Below are 21,764 nucleotides of genomic sequence, written 5' to 3'. Positions count from 1 at the left end.
GTTGAACGTTTCAATTTTCAAATATTAGTGTTGTAGTAAGATACTTGTAAGATACATACTTGGCATTATTATTTATTGTCAAAGCCCCATGTTGTAACTACATAGAAATATTTAACATCATCGTGTCAATTTGCCTTTTTTGTTCTCCATATACTGTCCATTATTTGAGTATTTTTATTACACATATTGAATTAAATTTTTCAGTAATATTTGTGCATTGAATGACTCTTTCAAGTCTGTTTAAATGGTTGGCCTTGGCATACTAATGGTGAATTTGATATTTATAATTAAAACTTTTTAGCTCTAGTGACTTCATTTTATTCATTTTTGAATACAAAATACATTTACATGATTTAAAATGTTTTAAAATGTTTCCATTCTACTTCCAATATCAAACCACTTAATATACCTGCTGAATATTTCAAACTTTCCAATTTCTTGGCTATTCTTCTAGAGAATTTTTCATATACTAATAAACTCCCGTCTCCCATTTTAAGACATAATATTTGTGTTGATTTTCCTTCCCCCTTCATTTAATATAATTTGTCTATCATGACATATTACTTAAGGAGTTTTTTCATTCTTTTTTCCAGCCCATGTTGTCCCATTTTGCAGATATGTCATAATTCCCCACCTCTAACATCAACATTTAGTGGAACAATGATTAGTTTTTCTCTATCTTACTTTTTCTTTTCCAATACACAAATTATTATATTGGCGAGAAATAATCATGAATTCTCACAGTTGGGAAAACCTTAACATTTTTGAGTTAGAAAACATTTGTATTTATTGTTGCCTTTTGTTTTTAGATTTTAAAAAACTGTACTATGATATAACCACCCCCCTGAGTTTGTTGTTTACGAATACCATTTTTACAACAAAGCCATACATTTTATCTACTATAGGCAAGAGTGCTCTCCATCTCAAATATAGAGAACGGTTTTCCTACACTTCTTTAAAAAACAATATGGGTTTAGCCAGGAATAAATATTCCACATTTCATATGACAAAATGTCAATTCCCCTTTTTATTGCTTTCCTATTTCTTGCATTGTCACATGTATTTAATTTTATAAGTACACTTGTATCATACTATTTAAACATTTCTAATACCTCATTACTTTGGGGGAGTCCTATAAATGGAGAGGGCATTCTCACCACTGTGTAAATTTGTAGGTAACAGTTGTCAGCTTTTTAAAAATCAAGTTAAATAAATCAAGTTAATTTAGTTTTGAAATATAAACTTTTTATTTATAACTGAGAATTTTCTTTGCTGGGTGAGGAAGATGTTCACGGATTGACTAAACTTTTTTCTCACACAATCTTCTCCCTTGACTAGATGAACTGTTTGAGTAAATAAATAAACAAAAATATAAGCTGTTTCTTATAAGGAGACCAGTATTTTCCTTTTCCAATGAAAAGGAAATTGCATATATGATTTCAGTAACATTGTATAATTTTCTACTTGGAGCCAATAAATAGAATTATTGCAACTGTTCCAGTTAATTGGACTATATTACCAACCTTCTGGAAATTGCTAGGAACTTCAATGGAAAGACAGATTTGATACTTTAATTAACTAATTTAAAAGTTGATATTCAAAGAGATTCTTCACTTAGGGCAGCAATTTATGAAATACCTTAACCGCTGTAGAAAACCTTCAACTAACAAGACTGTAGGCCAATATATCTTTTTTTTTTTTCCCAGTACGCAGGCCTCTCACCGTTGTGGCCTCTCCCGCTGCGGAGCACAGGCTCCGGACGGGCAGGCCCAGCGGCCGTGGCTCACGGGCCCAGCCTTTCCGCCGCATGTGGGATCTTCCCGGACCGGGGCACGAACCCGTGTCCCCTGCAGCGGCAGGTGGACTCTCAACCACTGCACCACCAGGGAAGCCCCCAATATATCTTTTGTCAAGGCCTTTCTTCCTGTAAGCAAAGGAACCTTTTATTTGGGGGCTTATTATTGGTTGTCGAATGAACTCTTTGTTTACTCAAAATAAGTGTAATAGAAAGCGATAAGGACTACTACTTATCAGGATAGATCTAGATTAGTTATTTTAAGATGTTGTCATGTAAGTTATGTAAAATGTTCTCATGTTGGGGGGTACTTTGTATTACAGTTGTCTGTGAGGATTTTACAAGTATATCAGAATTGTGCAGAAGGGTGAGTGTTGGCAAGTGTCCGTGTGAAAATTCTTTTTAATAACTTTCATTGTCTCCTTTTGAGAAAGAGTTTAATTACCTACAGTTGATGACATTAAGGATGAATTCATGGTAAGATGATATTTTGGCATGACTTTGATATGAGTGGAGCACTTTTACAGGTAAAGATGGAGGTAATTTTTAAAAAATTGAACAAAGGTTGTATTGCGGAAGAAGGAAAGCAAGTGATCTATGTTGTCTGCAAAATAGAATATTGGAGAGTAGTTGAAAATAACACTGGAAATGTTGGCTTGTGATCATATCTCAGGTCACATAGAAGTGATTCTAACATCTTGGGATTTATTTGTTTAGTGCAATCCAATAAAAGCTGTACCCATGAAGATAAATGTGGTGGTATGTGAAAAGACAGATGGACAGATGGACTATAGGCCAACTTTGAATAGGGCAGGTAAGGGAGATGGAGTAATAAAAAATTGATATAGGTGACATGTAGAATGTTCATGCCATTAAATAAAAGGTGAATTTAGGGTTTGAATTTGGGGGGTATTAATGATTTATCTTCATAATCTTTAAATTGTAATCAAATTATTTTCTAGGAGTCATCAGCATGTATGGCTAAAAATGACAATTATAACCATTGAAAAGGGGGAGGAAGATGTGAGTTTGGGAATACCTTCAATAGAAGTCTTGTCTGAAATGTTGGAAGGGGATGAGAACACAAATAAAAGCATATAAGATGTTGAGGTAGAAAGAAAAGGATAAGGTCATTTAGGAGCAGCGGAAGGATCAGAGCAGCAAAGTACAATAGGTAGAAATTCCACAAGATGGAGAAGTATAAGTAGAAATTCCACAAGAAGGAAAATATTTTGAGGGGGAGGACTAATATAAGCTGCAGAGAAATTAAGAAATGTTGTAAAGAATATGTGCTAAAATTTTCAGCCTCCATTATTAAATTAAAAAACATTATTAGGAGTAGTTGATGTTCACTCAACAAAGAAAGAATGGACTTTGATAATCTATAAGGTTTTTAAAATTTGGGTAAAACTTGCTAATTTAAAATTACACTCTTTTCTCAAAATATAATAGTATATTCTGTGACAGAAATACATGCACATGTTTCTTCTCTATGCAAATATGTAGGATAGTTTGCACTTCTAATTCCCAAGCCTGGTTCATATCACACTTAAGCTTTCTAAAATGGCTGATACAGTTTTTCCTTTATTGGGAGGAAAGTTGTTTCACTATGAGTATTTTGAACCCTTACCCTACTCTAAACTAATAAAAGAAAACAGACGAGATAAACTGACCCTTCAAATTACAAACATGAGGAGATTTACTATTAAAATAAGGCAAAACATATATATGTAATATAAATATCTATATCTTTAATTTCAAGAACTATAGCGTAGCTTCGTTGTGAAGTCATTACTTACCCTTTCGAGCCGCATGATGTCGCTGTCTACCGTGAAGTTACACTAGCTGTTATTCAAGTCCATTGCTCCCGTTACTGCATCCTTCCACGAGTGTTGAATGATGGCAGGCGCAGAAGAACTGAATTAACAGACTCGGGATCATACAATATTTCATCTTAATGCCTAGACAAGATTTCCTGATGGAACTAAACCAGCAAGTATTTGAAATGCTTATTACACCTGAAGGCCGACTGAGATCCCGGTGTTTGCTTCTCTCGCTTCTGCTCCTTGCAGCCTGGGAGGAGGGGAGCGGCCAGGTCCGCTACTCCGTCCCAGAGGAGGCCAAACACGGCACCTTCGTGGGCCTCATCGCCCAGGACCTGGGGCTGGAGCTGACGGAGCTGGTGCCGCGCCTGTTCCGGGTGGCGTCCAAAGGCCGCGGGGACCTTCTGGAGGTAAATCTGCAGAATGGCATTTTGTTTGTGAATTCTCGGATCGACCGGGAGGAGCTGTGCGGGCGGAGCGTGGAGTGCAGCATCCACCTGGAGGTGATCGTGAACCGGCCGCTGCAGGTGTTCCATGTGGAGGTGGAGGTGAAGGACATTAACGACAACCCGCCTGTGTTCCCGGTAAAGGAACAAAGAGTGTTGATTTACGAATCTAGGCTGCCAGATTCGTTGTTTCCACTAGAGGGCGCGTCGGATGCAGATGTGGGCTCAAATTCTGTCTTAACCTACAAGCTCAGTTCCAACGAAAACTTCGCGTTAGATGTGAAAACAAACAGTGATGACAGTACACAAATTGGGCTCGTGTTAAGGAAATCGTTGGACAGAGAGGAAGCGCCCGAACATAACTTATTCCTCATGGCCACTGACCAAGGCAAACCTGAGCTCACTGCCACTGTTCAGCTGCTGGTCACCGTACTGGATGTGAATGACAATGCTCCCAGTTTTGGACAGTCAGAGTATGAAGCAAAAATATTTGAAAACTCAGATAACGGAACAATAGTTATGAGACTGAATGCTTCTGATAGGGATGAAGGAGCTAATGGGGAGTTTTCATACTCTTTTAGTAGTCTTGTTCCATCCATGGTTAGTAACCAGTTTAGAATAGATCCAAATACTGGAGAAATAGTAATTCAAGGGAATTTAGATTTTGAAAATATAAATTCATACAAAATCCGTATTGATGCGACAGACAAAGGCCACCCACCCATGACTGGTCATTGCACCATCTTGGTGAAAGTTTTGGATAAAAATGATAATGTCCCTCAGATTGCACTGACTTCCTTATCCTTGCCTGTCCGAGAGGACGCTCATTTCGGCACTGTCGTTGCCCTAATTAGCGTGTCCGATCTCGACTCAGGTGCCAACGGGCAGGTGACCTGCTCTCTGACGCCCCATGTTCCCTTCAAACTGGTGTCCACCTTCAAGAATTACTATTCATTGGTTCTGGACAGCGCCTTGGATCGCGAGAGTGTGTCGAACTATGAGGTGGTGGTGACTGCGAGGGACGGGGGCTCACCTTCTCTGTCGGCCACAGCCAGCGTGTCCGTGGAGGTGGCCGACGTGAACGACAACGCGCCCGCGTTCGCGCACCCCGAGTACACGGTGTTCGTGAGGGAGAACAACCCGCCCGGCTGCCACATCTTCACGGTGTCGGCGCGGGACGCGGACGCGCAGGAGAACGCGCTGGTGTCCTACTCGCTGGTGGAGCGGCGGGTGGGCGAGCGAGCGCTGTCGAGCTACGTGTCGGTGCACGCGGAGAGCGGCAAGGTGTACGCGCTGCAGCCGCTGGACCACGAGGAGCTGGAGCTGCTGCAGTTCCAGGTGAGCGCGCGCGACGCGGGCGTGCCGCCTCTGGGCAGCAACGTGACGCTGCAGGTGTTCGTGCTGGACGAGAACGACAACGCGCCCGCGCTGCTGCTGCCCAGGCCGGGCGGCGGGGCGGGAGCACTGAGTCAGCTGGTGGCTCGGTCGGTGGGCGCGGGCCACGTGGTGGCGAAGGTGCGCGCGGTGGACGCGGACTCGGGCTACAACGCGTGGCTGTCGTACGAGCTGCAGCCGGCGGCGGGTGGCGCGCACAGCCCGTTTCGCGTGGGGCTGTACACGGGCGAGATCAGCACGACGCGCGCCCTGGACGAGGCGGACGCGCCACGCCATCGCCTGCTGGTGCTGGTGAAGGACCACGGCGAGCCGGCGCTGACGGCCACGGCCACCGTGCTGCTGTCGCTGGAGGACAGCGGCCAGGCGCCCAAGGTCTCTTCGCGGGCGTCGACGGGCGCCGCTGGCGCGGAGGCTGCTCTGGTGGATGTGAACGTGTACCTGATCATCGCCATCTGCGCGGTGTCCAGCCTGTTTGTGCTCACGCTGCTGCTGTACACGGCGTTGCGGTGCTCGGCGCCGCCCAGCGAGGGCGCCTGCGGGCCCGGGAAGCCCACGCTGGTGTGCTCCAGCGCGGTGGGGAGCTGGTCTTACTCGCAGCAGAGGCGGCAGAGGGTGTGCTCTGGGGAGGGGCCGCCCAAGACCGACCTCATGGCCTTCAGCCCCAGCCTTCCAGCTTGTCCAGTAGTGGTGGATATGGGCGAGCTTCAGGATTTAAATGGTGATCGGCTTTCCAAAGTAAGTCTGAATTTTCATAATTACCAGTTAATATTTATTTTGAAATGTTATAATTGTTTTCCTTCGGTTTATATTTACACTCTCTTGTTTTGAAAAATTTGAATAATTTTACATTATATACGTCTTTTCCTTTTTGTTAATCATTATGATCTCTTTGGTTTATTAATGTTGACTTAAAGTGGAATCAGACGTTATTAATATCATTCTACAGCTCAAGATTTTTGTCTTGAAACTCAAAATTTCATTGGATACATTTTGTGATGCATTTAAAAATTTGCATTGGTAGTATTTTTTTTCTTATTAATGTAGAGCTTTCATTACTTTCCATTTGAACTTCAGGAGGGTTATTTCACAGTTACTCATTTTTTAATAATATATTGACATTTCAACGTCATTTTATTACACTTTTATCCTTTCAGCTTCCTTCTTCCTTCCTTTCTTTCCTTCTTCCTTTTTTTTTTTTTTAATGCTTCTGTTTCACCAACACTTTCAAGTTATCCACTTTGTTTAAGGACCCTGTTCATCATATCTTAATCTAGATTCCTTTTGGGGCCTGGTGATTCCAAGAGTCCAAGAGTCTGTAGTGCTTATTTACTGTTGGCCTTTTAAACCATTTAGAGACAAAGTACATAGTATTAGTTATCAGACTGAATACTTCTGATTGGGTTGAAGAAGTGAATGGGGAAATTTCACACTCTTACAACTACCATGTAACACCCATGGTTATTGCTCAGCTTATCAGGGATTCAAATATCAGACAAATAGTAATTCAACAGAATGTGAACTTTGACCAAGTACATTCATGTAAAATCTGCATTGAACTCTCAAACACTGCAAATCACTTATTTATGTTTGATTTTTATTTGGTGGGTTCCTTTCATAGAACTATTTCTTCTAATTTAATGCTTTCATTATTCACTCTGTATTATGATTTAAACTCTTCACTGTTTCTTTACATGCAGGAAGCAGAGAATAGTGTTTATTGTTGTGAGTTTTGAAGCCATCCTTCCTTGCCTAAATTCCCCCCTACCAATTTTGTTCTGTGCAGCCTTGCTTAACCTCTCATTTTCAGTTTTCCACCTGTAAAGCTGGGATGATAAATAGTAATACCTATCACAGGTAAATGCTGAAGTACTTAGTAAGTTGATACTTATAAAGTGCTTATGATAGTATTAGCTAAATAGTAAGAGCTTGATCAATTTGGCTATTAATATTCTGAAGAGGAATAGGAAAATCTAAAATGTCAGAAGGTCATCATTATGGTTTCTATATTATTTTTATTTTATGTAAAGGCTATTTATGGCCTCCCTATAAATAATTAATTTAAGATGTATTTTAATTAATCCAAGATGTCTCTAACATTTTGAATGCCATTGAAGAAAATTTTGATCCATTTTTTCTATGTTGAAAATTGAATTAAGATTTTGGCAGTGGAAAAGCATTTTGGATTTAAAAAATACATTTAAGCTGCTGAGCCTTTGGTGCTTTGCTGAAGGTGATTTTAACTTTTTGTGTTGTCCACGTTTTCCTAGGAAGTATTAGACTACCTTAAACTGGAATGGCATATTTTCCTACATTTACAAGTTGTCCAGGGTCCATCAGAGGACTGAACTGGGGTTTGTGCTCCCCAATATTTTCATTTTCTATTTTTGAAATGGTGGAAACCATTGGTAGCGTTTCTGATTTTTAAAAATAAGTAAGCACACACTAGTTTTGTTTTGGTTTTTTTTTGGTGGCGTTGGGTCTTCGTTGCTGCACGCGGGCTTTCTCTAATTGAGGCGAACGGGGGCTACTCTTCATTGCAGCGTGCGGGCTTCTCACTGCGGTGGCTTCTCTTGTTGCAGAGCACAGGCTCCAGGCGCGCGGGCTTCAGTAGTTGTGGTGCACAGGCTTAGTTGCTCCGCGGAATGTGGAATCTTCCCGGACCAGGGCTTGAACCCGTGTACCCTGCATTGGCAGGCGGATTCTTAACCACTGCGCCAGCACAGGCTTAGTTGCTCCGCGGAATGTGGAATCTTCCCGGACCAGGGCTTGAACCCGTGTACCCTGCATTGGCAGGCGGTTTCTTAACCACTGCGCCACCAGGGAAGCACCACACAATAGTTTTTAAACACATACTTAAAAGTGACAAATAGACTATTGTTGTATAATCAATAAAGAGTGTCATTTGTATAAATAGTGATATCTAACAACCATAAAAATAGTATGCTTTCTTAGGAAATAGAGAAGAACCATAGGCATCACTCTTGAGTAAACATTTAAAAAATATTCTAGGATGGTCTCTAAGAACATGATGCTGTGTCAAGAATGATTGAATTAACAAGACCCAGCCCCTGGCTTCAAGAAGTTTATAGAAAAATAAAGATATCTGTCATACATAAATATAACCATCTTAGAGGCAGAATATTATAAGAGATACAAGAGATGTAAATCACTGTGATTGTATTGAACAGAAATATCCACCTATTTCCCTTGTTGAAGGAGTCCTTCAAGAGTTTTGACATTTTAGTGGTTTTTAAATGGAAAAGTTTCCTTTGGGAGAATATTGAATATAACCGGTATTCTTGGCAACAGAGGAACTTAAGTAAAGTACACAGAAAACCCCAAATGTGCCTGGACACAGGGAAGTCTGTTTTGGTTAAAACATATAGTTCCCATAGGAAAGAGTATGAGATAAAGCAGGAAAAGTAATATGAGAAAAATCTCTTGGGTAATTTGAGTACTTGACTAAGAAATTTTGACTCACCTCTCACATCATTTGACAGCTATCAAAAAGAGTGAATCCATAGGAATAAAAGGTGTTTTTCAGGAAGATGACTGCCAGGATTAAGAGAAGGATAAATGGAGTTGTGACAAGATGACGCAATAAGAAGCTATTGCAATAATTCAGGATAGCAGCATTATTTAAAACTCATTTAGGCAGATATTAAACTTGGAAAGCCATAGCATACAGACGTTAATTATTTTATTTGCAGTTGGGAAAATGGATGTGAAACATTAAAAAAAACTTGCTCTGTTAAGTAGAACTAAAAAGGATAAAACACCCCAAGCTTGATTAAAGGACTGCTTTAATTAAAGGACAGTTGAGTACCAACATTTAGCTGATGAAATAATCTAAATCATGTTGGAGATTGTAAAAACAGGTGGATAGTCATAAAACATGAGGCTTAGAAAGAATGAAAGGAAAAAAGATATAAGAACCATGAAATCCTGAAACAGAACATGTAAATTCTGATGAAAAGAGAAATTCAGAATACTTCGTCCTCGCAAAATGCACTTAATACAAATTCTTCCTTTTCAAAGATACCCCAAACCTTCTCTTATTGTACTTTCTTAAGACAAGTATATGAATTAGTTGCTAATATTTCTTGCTTCCTAAAAACAACTTTTCTAAGTTTTTCTTCCACTAGATTCTTGAGATCCTGGGTCCCTAGAGAGACCAGGAGTTTCCTTAACAGAAATCTAAGAAAATGGAGCTTCCTGGACTCTGAAGAGAGGATTTTAAAACTTAGGGTTGCTAACATAATTTTATTTGTCACTTGGATTGTTATCTTTATTTTAAAACTTTGTGGAAAAACATATTTTCAAGGCTTGAGAACTACAATTATGGTCACACTAAACATCCAGAAGTGAAATCTCCTAAGAATGCCTTCAGCCAGCATGAGAAATGTTGTCCTACACTTTAACAAATATTTGTAGAAATTCAGAGATTGAAATAAAACTTTGCACCTTATTAATATAAAGTTGATTTTTGTAATTCGTACTTACTTTTTGGGCCACATGATGTCGCTCTTTACCATGAAATTCTCTTAATTCAAGACAAAACTAAGTCATCCCTTTTCACATCGGAAAGAGTCTCCACTCTGTTTCAGTACCCGGAGGTTGAACAATGGCGAGCCTATCAGGATAATAAAGAAGGGATAAGAAGATTCCTCTATGTTTTGCGACAAGTTATGCAGTTTAGAATAAAATACCAATAATTTGAAATGTACTCAAATCTAGGCGACTCGGGGAACAGGCATCTACTGCTATTTTTTATAATTCTCATAGCCTGGGAGACCGGGAGCGGCCAGGTCCACTACTGGGTCCTGGAAGAGGCCAAACACGGCACCTTCGTGGGCCGCATCGCCCAGGACCTGGGGCTGGAGCTGGCGGAGCTGGTGCCGCGCCTGTTCCGGGTGGCGTCCAAAGGCCGCGGGGACCTTCTGGAGGTAAATCTGCAGAATGGCGTTTTGTTTGTGAATTCTCGGATCGACCGGGAGGAGCTGTGCGGGCGGAGCGCGGAGTGCAGCATCCACCTGGAGGTGATCGTGGACCGGCCGCTGCAGGTGTTCCACGTGGAGGTGGAGGTGAAGGACATTAACGACAATCCTCCTGTGTTCCCCGGAACACAAAGGAATCTGTTTATCGCGGAATCCAGGCCGCTTGACTCTCGGTTTCCACTAGAGGGCGCCTCCGATGCAGATATCGGGGAGAACGCTCTGTTGACTTACAGGCTGAGCTCCAATGAGTATTTCTCTCTGGACGTACCAACCACCGACCAACAGGTAAAGCTTCTGGGACTTGTATTACGAAAACCTTTAGACAGGGAAGAATCTCCGGAACTTCATTTAGTGCTCACGGCCACTGACAGAGGCAAGCCTGAGCTGACTGGCACAGTTCAGTTACTCGTCAAAGTGCTGGACGCCAATGACAACGCCCCAGCTTTCGACAGAACACTCTATGCGGTGAAATTACCAGAAAACGTTCCCAATGCAACGTTCGTAATTAAACTTAACGCCTCAGATTTAGACGAAGGCTTGAATGGGGATATTATTTACTCATTCTCTAGTGACGTTTCTCCAGATATAAAATTTAAGTTCTACATAGACCCCCTAAGTGGGAAGATTATAGCAATAGGACATATAGATTTTGAAGAAAGTAAAGCCTACAAAATAACAGTAGAGGCGATCGATAAAGGCCTCCCACCCCTGGCTGGTCACTGTACAGTTCTTGTGGAAGTTTTGGACGCTAATGACAATGCTCCAGAGTTGACTGTCACTTCCCTGTCGCTTCCTATCTCAGAAGATGCTCAGCCCGGCACTGTTATCATCTTGATTAATGTGTCTGACCAAGATTCTGGTGCCAATGGGCAGGTGACCTGCTCATTAACGCCCCAGGTCCCCTTCAAACTGGTGTCCACCTTCAAGAATTACTATTCGCTGGTGCTGGACAGCGCCTTGGATCGCGAGACTGTGGCCAACTATGAGGTGGTGGTGACCGCGCGGGACGCGGGTTCGCCTTCCCTGTCGGTAACAGCCACCGTGTCCGTGGAGGTGGCCGACGTGAACGACAACGCGCCCGCGTTCGCGCACCCCGAGTACACGGTGTTCGTGAAGGAGAACAACCCGCCCGGCTGCCACATCTTCACGGTGTCGGCGCGGGACGCGGACGCGCAGGAGAACGCGCTGGTGTCCTACTCGCTGGTGGAGCGGCGGGTGGGCGAGCGAGCGCTGTCGAGCTACGTGTCGGTGCACGCGGAGAGCGGCAAGGTGTACGCGCTGCAGCCGCTGGACCACGAGGAGCTGGAGCTGCTGCAGTTCCAGGTGAGCGCGCGCGACGCGGGCGTGCCGCCTCTGGGCAGCAACGTGACGCTGCAGGTGTTCGTGCTGGACGAGAACGACAACGCGCCCGCGCTGCTGCTGCCCAGGCCGGGCGGCGGGGCGGGAGCACTGAGTCAGCTGGTGGCTTGGTCGGTGGGCGCGGGCCACGTGGTGGCGAAGGTGCGCGCGGTGGACGCGGACTCGGGCTACAACGCGTGGCTGTCGTACGAGCTGCAGCCGGCGGCGGGTGGCGCGCGCAGCCCGTTCCGCGTGGGGCTGTACACAGGCGAGATCAGCACGACGCGCGCCCTGGACGAGGCGGACGCGCCACGCCATCGCCTGCTGGTGCTGGTGAAGGACCACGGCGAGCCGGCGCTGACGGCCACGGCCACCGTGCTGCTGTCGCTGGAGGACAGCGGTCAGGCGCCCAAGGCCTCTTCGCGGGCGTCGACGGGCGCCGCTGGCGCGGAGGCCGCTCTGGTGGATGTGAACGTGTACCTGATCATCGCCATCTGCGCGGTGTCCAGCCTGTTTGTGCTCACGCTGCTGCTGTACGCGGCGCTGCGGTGCTCGGCGCCGTCCAGCGAGGGCGCGTGCGGGCCCGGGAAGCCCACGCTGGTGTGCTCCAGCGCGGTGGGGAGCTGGTCTTACTCGCAGCAGAGGCGGCAGCGGGTGTGCTCTGGGGATGGGCCGCCCAAGGCAGATCTCATGGCCTTCAGCCCCAGCCTCCCTCCATTCTTAGGTTCAGAAAACGCGGGCAAACTGCAAGATGTTGATCATTGCACGGAGGTAGGTCCGTTTAAACTGATATTAAAATATTTAAGACGAAATTTTATAATTTATAGTATTTCACATTTATTTTCCTTTTTATAATATATAGCACGTTTTCACACTTTAGTATACAAACGTTACTGTGGTTTAAAAATATTTAAAATTGATCGTTTTTTCCCCCAGATTTATTGCGATATATTTGGTGAATGGCATTGAGTATGTTTAAGGCATAAAACGTGATGATTTGATACATGTGTATATGGCGAATTTAATCGCTGTTTCTCAGTGCCATCAGACATTAACCATTCTCCATGTGTTGGGTTTCTATTCAAATTCAAATTTTTCTTGGATAAATTTCTTCTTACTGAATACGATTTTATTCTTTGTAATACCTAACTTTCTGAACCCTAACAACAACCTGTTTATATACATTCCTCCAAATAGCATTTAGTTTTCATTGTATGTAGTTTTAACCTTACTTCATATACTATGTTTCGATAATATTTACATATTTTCTGGGGATTACTTTTACTTTAAGATCAGAGCCCATCCATTTTATTTTCTTCTCTCTCTTAGGGTCTGTTACATAGGTATAGAGAAACAGATATTACTATATATACTACATGTATATAGTGTTTATTGGTATTTTAAGCAGTTTAGTAATAAAGTACAGAATAATAATTTCTCTTCAAATTTTGCATGTTTTCATTTTCTTACCAAATTTATTATAGACCAGATAAAAATAAAACCAAAAGTGAACAAATATTTAATATTCCTTTCAACAGAATATCAAATAGAACATTGTACTATTTCAAGATATGTGCTTTATTATCAGATACTTTTTTAGTCATGTCAATAACAACATTTTTGGAGGATCTATGTATAGTAACTAATTTCTTTTAATCTGATAAAAATCTTCTTACTTCTAATGATTAATATTGAGGAAAATACTATCAGCCCTTTGTAGATGAGTTGGAATATTATGGAAAAATATTTCACATTTAAACATATTTTATATATGACTTAGAAAAATAATTTGATTAGAAAAACTATTAATTCCATTCTTGCTGTTCAAATGATTAATTTATAAATCTTTATTACACAGAATATGCAGGATAATTAGGACTCATTAATTCAAGTTAACATTTTTAGTTTTGTACAGTAAAACTTTGAGAGTCCAAGAATGTTTATTATTTTTTTTTAATCTTCTCATTTTTTTGTTCTTGTCTTTTTTAAATCTTTGCTTCTTGTAACTGTTTGACCTGGCTTGATGTTAGTTGGTCATAGATTTTGAGCATATTCCTTTGGAGAGAATGGTGGAACTTAATGGAATGGAATGAATGGTTTCTGGAACGCTCAATTCTTAATTTGTTATTAATATATTTCTTAATTTCTTTAACATTTATGACCAGCAATGTATGACATTTTATTTCCTTTGCTTACCTGTAAGTAACTTGAAACTAGTATTATTTTGTGGCTTATTTTATATTTCTCACAATACCTTCAGTGCCTAAATTTTATTTGGCTATTAAAAGCACATTACATGAAAGAAATAATTTTAATCCTTAATTTTAGTGGCTGTGTTGTTTTTGTTTTTGTTTTTTTTGCGGTACACGGGCCTCTCACTGTTGTGGCCTCTCCCGTTGCGGAGCACAGGCTCCGCACGCGCAGGCTCAGAGGCCATGGCTCACCGGCCCAGCCGCTCCTCGGCATGTGGGATATTCCCGGACTGGGGCACGAACCCCTGTCCCCTCCATCCCCCTGCATCCCCCTGCATCCCCCTGCGTTGGCAGGCGGACTCTCAACCACTGCGCCACCAGGGCAGCCCCAATGGCTGTATATTTTAAAAATATGTTTATCTTTACTGTACTGTTTGAATCAAATGTGGAGTTTCTCCCTTGTGAAAGTGATGGTACACTTAGATTTTCTATTCTGTCTATGCCTACCTGATTCTTGGATATAACTTTAATTACTCAATTCTCCTAAATGTTTAATTGGTTTTTAAAAATTCCTTAATTAGAAATAAGACACTTAAAAATAAAAGAAACAAGACACTTTCCATCACCTACCATTTATTTGACACCTCTCATCATTTCGATAATTTTAGTTCTGGGTTCCTACAACTCTCTAATTGATATTCAAATTTCATTTTAGGGGTGTGCTTATCACAAAGATGGAGTCAAAATCTAATCTGTATTTTAACACTTTGCACTCTTCTATGTTAATGGTTTTATTTGTTTATTTTTAACTTTTTATTTTATATGGGTGTATATATTGATTAACAATTTTGTATTAGTTTCAGGTGAATGGTAATGATTTTAGCTATTAAATATTTCCTAAATTGAAAGGTACCAGAGCTCAGTTATTAAATACTGTGGATTCTGGAGCTTCCTGGATTAAAACTCCACCTCTTCCAGTTTTTGTTCATATAGCCTTTGATAAAGCATTTGTTATTTCAATTCCTTGGTTTCACATTCTACGCATGATGAATATAAATTCTATTGCATAGAATTTTTGTATAGAATTTTTGTATCAAGTAAGTTAATATTTATAAAGTTGCTTATAAAATGTCTGTCAAATACTATGCATAACAAAATTTAGTTATTATTCAAAAGAGTTCAAGGAGTTAATAACTGGAAAAAGAAAAACTAAAATGTTAGAAAGTCATTATGGCCTTCTATATTACTCTTATTTTATGTAAAAGTTATCTTTTGTGAAGTTATTTTCAGATTAACCTACAATGTGTCAATATTTTGAATTCTTTGTGATAGAATTAAAAAACTCATCTAAAAGTCAGTTTCACCAGTTTTGGGAAGTCCAATTACCATTGTGGATGTGGAAAACCTGTTGGAATCTAGAAATTTATTTAGATAAAGTCTCCTCAAGGAAAGTTTAGACTATCTTGTGTTGACAGTGATGTCTTTTTTCATACTTATAAGTTGCTTCAGATCATTTAGAGGTCTGAGTAGGTGTTTGAAATCTTTGTTCTTTTCCATTAATGGTGTTTTCCCTTCCTCAAAAATAAGTACACAGTATGTTTTGATGACGATTTAAAAGTTAGTAGTAGTTACTGCCTGTTAACCATGGAAGTAGACCATTTATATAGAAAGTGTTATAGAATAACTTTTAAAATATAGTCATCAGTCTTCATTAATCATTAGTAGGACCCTTAGGGGATTCCAAGACCATGTTAGCATGCCAGGGACCACTGAATTATCAAAACCCAGCCTCTGACATCAAAACGTTTGAGATAAAATAAATATATGGGTCATACAATGAAAGACAAGATATTATAACAGGCCCAAAAGCAAAGCTGGGGTTGAAAGAAAATCACTCCCTATTTGTCTTTCTGAAGGAACACTTGAAGAGGCACGGTGTTTTCAATGGTTTTTAAAAGGGTAAGTTACCCTGAGAGAATATTGAGAATAATGAATAATTCTGTGAAGGAGAAAATTAAGCAAACTTGAAGACACACAAAAGCCTCTATATGACTGGAAACACGGAATAGTCCACTGTGGTTAAAACATATGGTTCACATAGAATAAAGTCAGAAAAAGTAATATGAAAATATCTCTTGATTCTGAGTACTAGACTAAGTAACTTTGAGTAGTAGAGTAAAGAATTTGGATTCTTCAGAAGTAAATTGGGAACTATCAAAAGATCTTGAGCAAAAAAATTCAACACCGTGTTTCAGAAGATTGGATGGAAAGACAATCTAGGAAGCTACTGCAATAATGAAGGATAGCAGCAATTAGTTAAAAACGTTTCTTAGGCAGGTAGCTGTAAGAATATGAAAGAAAAGATAGATATACAGGAGCATTAATGGTACGATAAACTGATAATTTTGCCTTTACTCTTGAAAAGCACTAAAATCTAGATGTAATTAATCTACTTGCAGTTTAGAATGAGAGTAGTTCACAAATGAGCTTTCCTTGTTAAATAGATACTAAGAAGGAAAAATCCCAAGCATAACTTTAAAAACAGAAATTGTCCTAAGTACTAAGGATGAACAATAATGAAATTAAAATGTATGTATTATGAAAAGACATACTGTAAACTATATTGGGGATTGTAAAAAGATATTCATAAGTATTAAGGCTTGGAAAAATGCAACTATATAGATATAGGAATGCAACACATTTCTGAAAAGAAATCACATTAATTCTAATAAAAAGAAAAATATAGACTAGTTTCTCCCTACAAAATATATTAAAGTGAATTCTTACTTATATTAAAATATTTTACATATATTCAATTCATAAAATTACTTAAGAAAATACTTCAATTTGTTGCTCAGTTTTCTAGATTTTTTTTTTTTCAGACATGAGCAAGTTTCTTTTTCATCAGTAGATTTCTGGTCTCCTAGAGACCCTAGGAACAGTGAGTCATCGAATTCTTCTAGGCAGAATCCTAAGTCTACGTATGTGGGAGATCCTGAATTACAGAACAAAAGAATTTTCCAGTTTAAAATCCCTGGTTGTTTAACTAATCATTTTAATTCTCACTTCATTTCTGTGATTATTTTTAAATTGTGTGGAGAGTTTAGTTTCCTCAGGTAACAGAAAGCCACAGTTTTGGTTTATACTAAACATTTAGCTGCACTTATTTCACATGAATGCTTCCAACAAGAGAAATGTCCTTCTCTATTTCATCAACGATTAAGAAAAAATTCAGAGAATGAAACAAAACTTTGCAGGATAATGGCGAAATGTTTATTCATAGAATATGTACTTACTTTTGGGGCCACGTGATGTCACTCTCGGCTGAGAAATTCTCTGATTCAAAGCCATCTTTTAGGCTTTGGAAAGACAGTCCGGTCTTTTATAGTCTCCTAGGGCAGAACAGTGACGAACACAGCAGGATGGGACTGAAGGTATCAGAAGATTTCCCCTAGTTTTGAAAAATTTTTCGCTAACTATAAAAAAGATCAAGTATTTGAAATGTTGTACTCAAGTCGAGGCGACCAAGGAGACCGGGATCTACTGCTACTGTTTATCATTCTCACAGCCTGGGAGACCGGGAGCAGCCAGGTCCACTACTCAGTCCTGGAGGAGGCCAAACACGGCACCTTCGTGGGCCACATCGCCCAGGACCTAAGGCTTGAGCTGGCGGAGCTTGTGCCCCGCTTGTTCCAGTTGGATTCCAAAGGCCGCGGGGACCTTCTGGAGGTAAATCTGCAGAATGGCGTTTTGTTTGTGAATTCTCGGATCGACCGGGAGGAGCTGTGCGGGCGGAGCGCGGAGTGCAGCATCCACCTGGAGGTGATCGTGGACCGGCCGCTGCAGGTGTTCCATGTGGAGGTGGAGGTGAAGGATATTAACGACAATCCTCCTGTGTTCCCCGGAACACAAAGGAATCTGTTTATCGCGGAATCCAGGCCGCTTGACTCTCGGTTTCCACTAGAGGGCGCCTCCGATGCAGATATCGGGGAGAACGCTCTGTTGACTTACAGGCTGAGCTCCAATGAGTATTTCTCTCTGGACGTACCAACCACCGACCAACAGGTAAAGCCTCTGGGACTTGTATTACGAAAACCTTTAGACAGGGAAGAATCTCCGGAACTTCATTTAGTGCTCACGGCCACTGACAGAGGCAAACCTGAGCTGACTGGCACAGTTCAGTTACTCGTCAAAGTGCTGGACGCCAATGACAACGCCCCAGCTTTCGACAGAACACTCTATGCAGTGAAATTACCAGAAAACGTTCCCAATGCAACGTTCGTAATTAAACTTAACGCCTCAGATTTAGACGAAGGCTTGAATGGGGATATTATTTACTCATTCTCTAGTGACGTTTCTCCAGATATAAAATTTAAGTTCTACATAGACCCCCTAAGTGGGAAGATTATAGTAACAGGACATATAGATTTTGAAGAAAGTAAAGCCTACAAAATTCCAGTAGAGGCGATCGATAAAGGCCTCCCACCCCTGGCTGGTCACTGTACAGTTCTTGTGGAAGTTGTGGACACTAACGACTTTGCTCCAGAGTTGCTTATCAAAACGCTCTGGCTCCCTGTCAAAGAGGACGCACAGCTGGGGACAATCATTGCCCTGATCAGCGTTATTGACCGAGACGAAGGTGCAAATGGACAGGTGACCTGTTCTGTGATGCCTCATGTCCCCTTCAAACTGGTGTCCACCTTCAAGAATTACTACTCGCTGGTGCTGGACAGCGCCCTGGACCGCGAGAGGGTGGCAAACTATGAAGTGGTGGTGACCGCGAGGGACGGGGGCTCGCCTTCGCTGTCGGCCACAGCCAGCGTGTCCGTGGAGGTGGCCGACGTGAACGACAACGCGCCCGCGTTCGCGCAGCCCGAGTACACGGTGCTGGTGAAGGAGAACAACCCGCCCGGCTGCCACATCTTCACGGTGTCCGCTCGGGACGCGGACGCACAGGAGAACGCGCTGGTGTCCTACTCGCTGGTGGAGCGGCGGGTGGGCGAGCGAGCGCTGTCGAGCTACGTGTCGGTGCACGCGGAGAGCGGCAAGGTGTACGCGCTGCAGCCGCTGGACCACGAGGAGCTGGAGCTGCTGCAGTTCCAGGTGAGCGCGCGCGACGCGGGCGTGCCGCCTCTGGGCAGCAACGTGACGCTGCAGGTGTTCGTGCTGGACGAGAACGACAACGCGCCCGCGCTGCTGCTGCCCAGGCCGGGCGGCGGGGCGGGAGCGCTGAGCCAGCTGGTGGCTCGGTCGGTGGGCGCGGGCCACGTGGTGGCGAAGGTGCGCGCGGTGGACGCGGACTCGGGCTACAACGCGTGGCTGTCGTACGAGCTGCAGCCGGCGGCGGGTGGCGCGCGCAGCCCGTTCCGCGTGGGGCTGTACACGGGCGAGATCAGCACGTCGCGCGCCCTGGACGAGGCGGACGCGCCACGCCATCGCCTGCTGGTGCTGGTGAAGGACCACGGCGAGCCGGCGCTGACGGCCACGGCCACCGTGCTGCTGTCGCTGGAGGACAGCGCCCAGGCGCCCAAGGCCTCTTCGCGGGCGTCGACGGGCGCCGCTGGCGCGGAGGCCGCTCTGGTGGATGTGAACGTGTACCTGATCATCGCCATCTGCGCGGTGTCCAGCCTGTTGGTGCTCACGCTGCTGTTGTACACGGCGCTGCGGTGCTCGGCGCCGCCCAGCGAGGGCGCGTGCGGGCCCGGGAAGCCCACGCTGGTGTGCTCCAGCGCGGTGGGGAGCTGGTCTTACTCGCAGCAGAGGCGGCAGCGGGTGTGCTCTGGGGAGGGGCCGCCCAAGACCGACCTCATGGCCTTCAGCCCCAGCCTACCTCCGTGTCCTGGATCTGTAGATGGAAGTGGAGACCCACAAGCTTCTTTGGACTCCTCTGGGAAGGTGGGTTGCTCTAATATTTTGTTTTTTTATGTATGTATTCATTTAGTCTTGCAAAATATTTTAATTATCCTATAAGATACTTTTAAATAATTTTTATCCAATTTTTTCTAGTTCTGCCAGGATGTTTAATTTTATTTCCGGAAAGTGAACCTTAACTTTGTAACTGACTTTTGCTTCGACTTCTAGTTGAGAATTATTATAAACCATACACTGAACAGACATTTATTAGAGCTGAATCCATTTTATTTAAAACCTGTTGTGGGAGTCATATTGAATTCCTGATTAATTGCTGCCACCGACCTGAAAACTATTAGGTGAAAACAAATTTAGTCATTACACATTAACTGCAACACCACTCTATCAAATGATAATTTATTTCTAAAGTAAGCATGGTAGTTTAGTCTAATTATATTGTTTTTGAACAACCCCATAGCAGATAATATGCAGTCACTCTTACCTTGTCAACCTATAGTTTCCTACCTTTCTGGAGACACGGCGGTCAGCACTAGTTAGTGTCTGTAACTTCAATAAGCAACTTCCAATATACCTAGAAAACAGTTGCTTTACTTTAGGAATTTAATGTTGACAATAATTGTTTCAAACATAACTCTTATTCCCATTTGTTCAAAATATGTTTCTTTACATTGTCTGACAGTGTAGATCATAAGAAAATGTTGATTGAGAATCTTTTCTACGCATAGAAATTTTTTTGAAATTCATGTTTTATCTCATATTGAAGAAAATACTTCCTGAAAGGTACTTTCTTTCCTGAAGAAGACTTTCTCCTTTTATTGAAATTTTCTGTTAGTAATATAATTCTGGGGCATTAAAGATATACCCATATTTCACACTTTGAATTCTCTTGAAATTGTTGTCTGGAACTTGACCAGTTTACATGAGGATTTACTTTTTCTCTCAGTATTCCAAAAGACAGAAATCTGGAGATGAGATTGTGCACCTTTAAAGTCACTACAAGCTAAAATTACATTTCCTGGATTATGGTTTGCAAGTTTCAAATTGGTGGTTCTCCACACTCTATCTTTAGTCCAAGCATTCGTTTTGTTTTTCTAATTTATATCTTAAAAACTTCCTTTATTCTTACATTGCATTTTTGTAATGTGTTTTATATTTCTACTCAGGGGTTTTATTTTATTTTTTATCATGTCAGGTATTTTACAAGGCATTTCTTAATTGAAAATTCAAAAGAGCAAGTCAGAGTGGACTTGAGAATAGAGCCACAATGTAACCGGGCACTTGCAAGTAAAAATCACTTAAATATTTCAGTACTTTGTTTCTCTCCAAACGACACATGTTTGGTTTATGCTACAAAGCAATCTATTTTTTTCCCATTTTATTTCTTGCAAAACTTGAATATTCTCTGAACTCTTGTCATAAAACCTATGTCTGTTGGCACAACTCACCTTAAATCCAGACTTATACCTTCAAATATCTCTGTCCTTGTACTTTTTCAGGTTCCATATGCCACTTGTACTTGGGCCCAGGTATTTGATTATGTTATATGGATTAAGGGATGCTAGAAGTGTCATTTGCTTCCGCCCCAAAAAACTGCCACCGTTCCTCTAGTATCTTAGAACTAGTATTATTCATTAAGTACTTACTATATATTTTATAATTAAACATTTTACTCTTTATTATTGATGGCTGCATTGATATAATTGGTAATATAGTCCCTTATACTAATCTTTATTCTCTCCCAGAATATGGGCTATCATTGTATGCAAATTTTCAGAAGATCAGTGAACATCTTAGTAATGAATTTATCTTTTGGGTCATCAGGAAGCATGAGCACACTGGGATTCAGGAAATTCAGGATTAAAAACAGCTGGGAAGTCCAAAATAGAGAGGTGAGAGCTTGGAAGACA

At 41.9% G+C, this 21,764-nt stretch overlaps 1 protein-coding gene across 23 annotated transcripts in view; it reads left to right on the top strand.

The window, feature by feature from the left end:
- The window catches only part of LOC101287170 (protocadherin alpha-C2), a 171,023-nt gene that overhangs the window by 29,463 nt on the left and 119,796 nt on the right, over positions 1 to 21,764 (top strand). For 3 of the 23 annotated variants that reach the window (XM_049708624.1, XM_049708627.1, XM_049708626.1), the window contains exons 1-2: positions 3,667 to 4,121; positions 17,809 to 17,853. The exons of 5 other annotated variants lie outside the window; for them this stretch is intronic. In XM_049708624.1, the coding sequence (XP_049564581.1) occupies positions 3,753 to 4,121; positions 17,809 to 17,853 (414 nt within the window). In that variant the 5' untranslated portion in view covers positions 3,667 to 3,752. Of the gene's footprint in view, positions 1 to 3,663; positions 5,832 to 9,607; positions 10,406 to 13,480; positions 19,882 to 21,764 lie in introns of those variants that run through there. 15 more of the 23 variants (XM_049708622.1, XM_004280256.4, XM_049708623.1 and 12 more) reach the window with 13 other exon arrangements.

Source organism: Orcinus orca, chromosome 3, assembly GCF_937001465.1.
Source record: "Orcinus orca chromosome 3, mOrcOrc1.1, whole genome shotgun sequence".
NCBI lineage: Eukaryota > Metazoa > Chordata > Mammalia > Artiodactyla > Delphinidae > Orcinus > Orcinus orca.
The sequence above is the reverse complement of the archived record's forward strand: the minus strand, read 5'-3'. Positions and strand labels throughout refer to the sequence as shown.